General features: G+C 46.2%; 1 protein-coding gene across 1 annotated transcript in view; it reads left to right on the top strand.

Moving 5' to 3' along the window:
* The window catches only part of Vps33b (VPS33B, late endosome and lysosome associated), a 15,924-nt gene that overhangs the window by 10,215 nt on the left and 2,712 nt on the right, over positions 1-2,997 (top strand). Inside the window, exon 6 of the mRNA XM_005357821.2 lies at positions 795-840. Coding sequence (XP_005357878.2) covers positions 795-840 — 46 coding nt within the window. The remainder of the gene's footprint in view (positions 1-794; positions 841-2,997) is intronic.

Raw genomic sequence — 2,997 nt, 5'->3', positions numbered from 1 at the left:
AGGTGTGTGCCCCCACTCTCCTGAGTGCTGGGATCGCAGGTGTGTGCCCCCACTCTCCTGAGTGCTGGGATCGCAGGTGTGTGCCCCCACTCTCCACTGAGGCCTGGCTCTGATTCCCAGTGTGCTATTCAGATTTTCATCATTGTGACAGGTAAGCCTGCAAGGAAGCTTAAAGGAAGATTTATTTTGGCTCTGGATTTTTTAGAGTTTTCAGTCAATGGCTAACTAGTTCTAGGTTTTGTTTGTTTGTTTGTTTGTGACAGGGTTTCTCTGTGTATCCTGGCTGGCCTGGAACTTACCCTGTAGACCAGGTTGGCCTCGAATGCAGAGATTCGCTTGCCCGTGCCTCTGGAGTGCTGGGGTATAAGGCGCACCCTTTAATCACACTAGCTGTTTCTGTTGTTTAAAGCTGTTTACCTCATGGCACCCGGAAAGCAGAGAGACCAGAAGTGAACAGGGTCCCCCAATTCACCTGCTTCCTCTAGCTAGGCCCCAACCTCTACAGTTGCACCAGTCTGTTAGTCTGTTTAAAATTGAATCCATTGCTGAATTAAGTCCTTGATGAGGTCAAATCTAGGTTAGGTCAGATCAAGATGTAGCCTCCTCTGGAGACCCCCCACAGACACACCTAGCAGAGTGCTTTACTAATCTTTGGATGCCTCTCAATCCTGTCAGGTTGACAATCAATATCACCATCACATCTAGCATCAGGAAAAAAAAAAAGCAGGGGGAGAACAGAATAAAGTTGTTACTAATCACATTTCCTCTTCAGCTAATTGACTTTTCTCTTTCAGTTTTATGCATGTGAGATGGTGCTTGAGGAAGAGGGAGTCTATGGAGGTGAGAGGAACTGAATGTGAGTGAAGGCAGAGAGAACACGCGTTTCCACTTCCCAGCCCCTTTTCTGGCTCTTACTCCCGTTGCTCTAGTGAGAAGTTCCTGGGAATGAGTCTGGGAATAGGACCCAGACGAGAACAGCATGGGAGGCCAGGGCCAGAGGAAAAATGCCCAGCTGCTGCTTCTAAGACTGCCACCAGACACAGGTGGCCCCGGACTCCCCAGCATGGCCTGCTGTGTCTCCCACAATCTGACTCCCTCCTCTGCCTTCAGCCTCATGTGCGGCTCCTTAACGTTACCTTCTAATCACCGGGGCTTTGTGCTTGCTTTGCCTTTTGCTTAGGCTGTGCTCTACCCTGAGAATTTTCCCCACCCCGTCTTCCTCAGTTTCTAAGCTCTACTGTTACTTCTTTGGGGAGGCATTTCCTTCTGTAGATCAGGTATTCCTGGTGGGTCTGGACAGGGTATTCCCATGTTTTCTTGGCCCCTTAACCAAAGGATTGAAAATAAGGGCTGACATATATCTGCAAAAGAAGCCAGGAAACTCAATTTGGAGTTCAGTGAGAGTACGGATTATAGAGAGGTACACAACAAGATTGTCAGCCAGCTCCTGAGTGAGGGTACTCAAGGTCGCCAGGCTAGTGAGAACTCTCTCTCTCTCTCTCTCTCTCTCTCTCTCTCTCTCTCTCTCTCTCTTTCTGAGAAAGGGTCCCTATTATATTCCTAGCTCTCCTAGAACTCACTATGCATACCATGGCCTCAGATTCACAGAGATCCCCTTACCTCTGCCTCCCAAGTGCCGGGATTAAAGGTGTGCACCACTGCACCTGGCCTGTCATCCTGTCATCTCTTTTTATGGGGTCTAAGAGAAGGAAGGAAAGGCTGGTAACAGAGAGTCATAGTTTGGGTGATTCTTCATTTTGATTGATACATTGTCATATATTTATCTTTTCTATTGCCCATATCTCTTCCCATAATTTGTCTAATTTTAGTCTTATACATTCCTAATTACACATAAGCATAAGATGGCAAAAAGGAGTTTTTCTAAGAGGTTACTCGAGTATGCAGTTCAGGCCAGATCAGCCCTTCTATAAAGCCCGTCTTTGTACCTGGTACAAATAAAACTGTCAAAATTTGATTGTTATGAGGGTTGGAGAAACCTCTAATATTGTTCAGAGATGGGAGTGGGTATAGTCCAGTGCAGGTGAAAGTTAGAGGGGGTTCTGAGGTTGCTATGTTCTGCGGGTCGGTTGTTTGGAGAGGAGTGTGTGTGAACAGGACGTGCAAGCTAAGGAACTAAACAGCAGAGTGCGTTATCGTAAGGGCCAGGGGAGCTATGGATAAGCACAACCAAGTAGAGTCTCAGGCTAACTCTCCTATGCCACCTGCTTTAAGGCAGTCCTTGAGCTGGTAATCTTGCCTCCTTTCCTGAGTAGCTTGTCTAAGCCCGTGACACCAGATTTGGCTTTACTTATTATTTGAAGTACGGGGTGTTGTATAAAGGGCCTTGAATATGCTAGGCAAATGCTCTACCACTGAGCTATATTGTGGCTCCTTTTTTATTTTTTATTTCTTTTTTTGGTGACAAGTGTCTCTCTATGTATCACTAGCTGGCCTTGAACTCAGATCTGCCTGCCTCTGCCTCTCAAGCCCTGGGATTAAGGTTGTGCTCCATCACAGCCGGTCTCTTTTACTTTCTTATATTGAGTCAAAGTTTCACTGAGTTACATATGCTGCCTTTGCACTCACTCTGTAGCCTAGGTGAGCCAGGAAGTCATTCCTTTACCCTTAGTTGTGGTTAGTCCCTGGAATATTTGTGCTCATAGTTTTCCCGATTTGTTTTGTGATGGGACTAGAACCCAGGGGCTCATCTGTGTAAAGCGTGTATTCTACACCACAAGCCCTTTTTGGGGCCTACAACTGTAATAAATGTTGTATCATAATTTGTCTGCTGCATTTGTCCATTCCACAGGATTGGGAGGGAGCCCATTTTGTTCACTGTCTCCCCAGTGCTTAATGTAGTCCTCCGTGTAGGTGCATTTCGGTGTTAGCTGCTGAGTCACAAATGTAGATGTGTGGTTTTTTAAAAATTTATTATGTGTATAATATTTTCAGTGTTCTGCTTTCATGCATGCCTGCAGGCCAGAAGAGGGCACCAGA

This window comes from Microtus ochrogaster, chromosome 22 (assembly GCF_000317375.1).
Source record: "Microtus ochrogaster isolate Prairie Vole_2 chromosome 22, MicOch1.0, whole genome shotgun sequence".
Taxonomy (NCBI): Eukaryota; Metazoa; Chordata; class Mammalia; order Rodentia; family Cricetidae; genus Microtus; species Microtus ochrogaster.
Note: the sequence above shows the minus strand (reverse complement) of the source record. Positions and strands in the feature narration are given on the sequence as shown.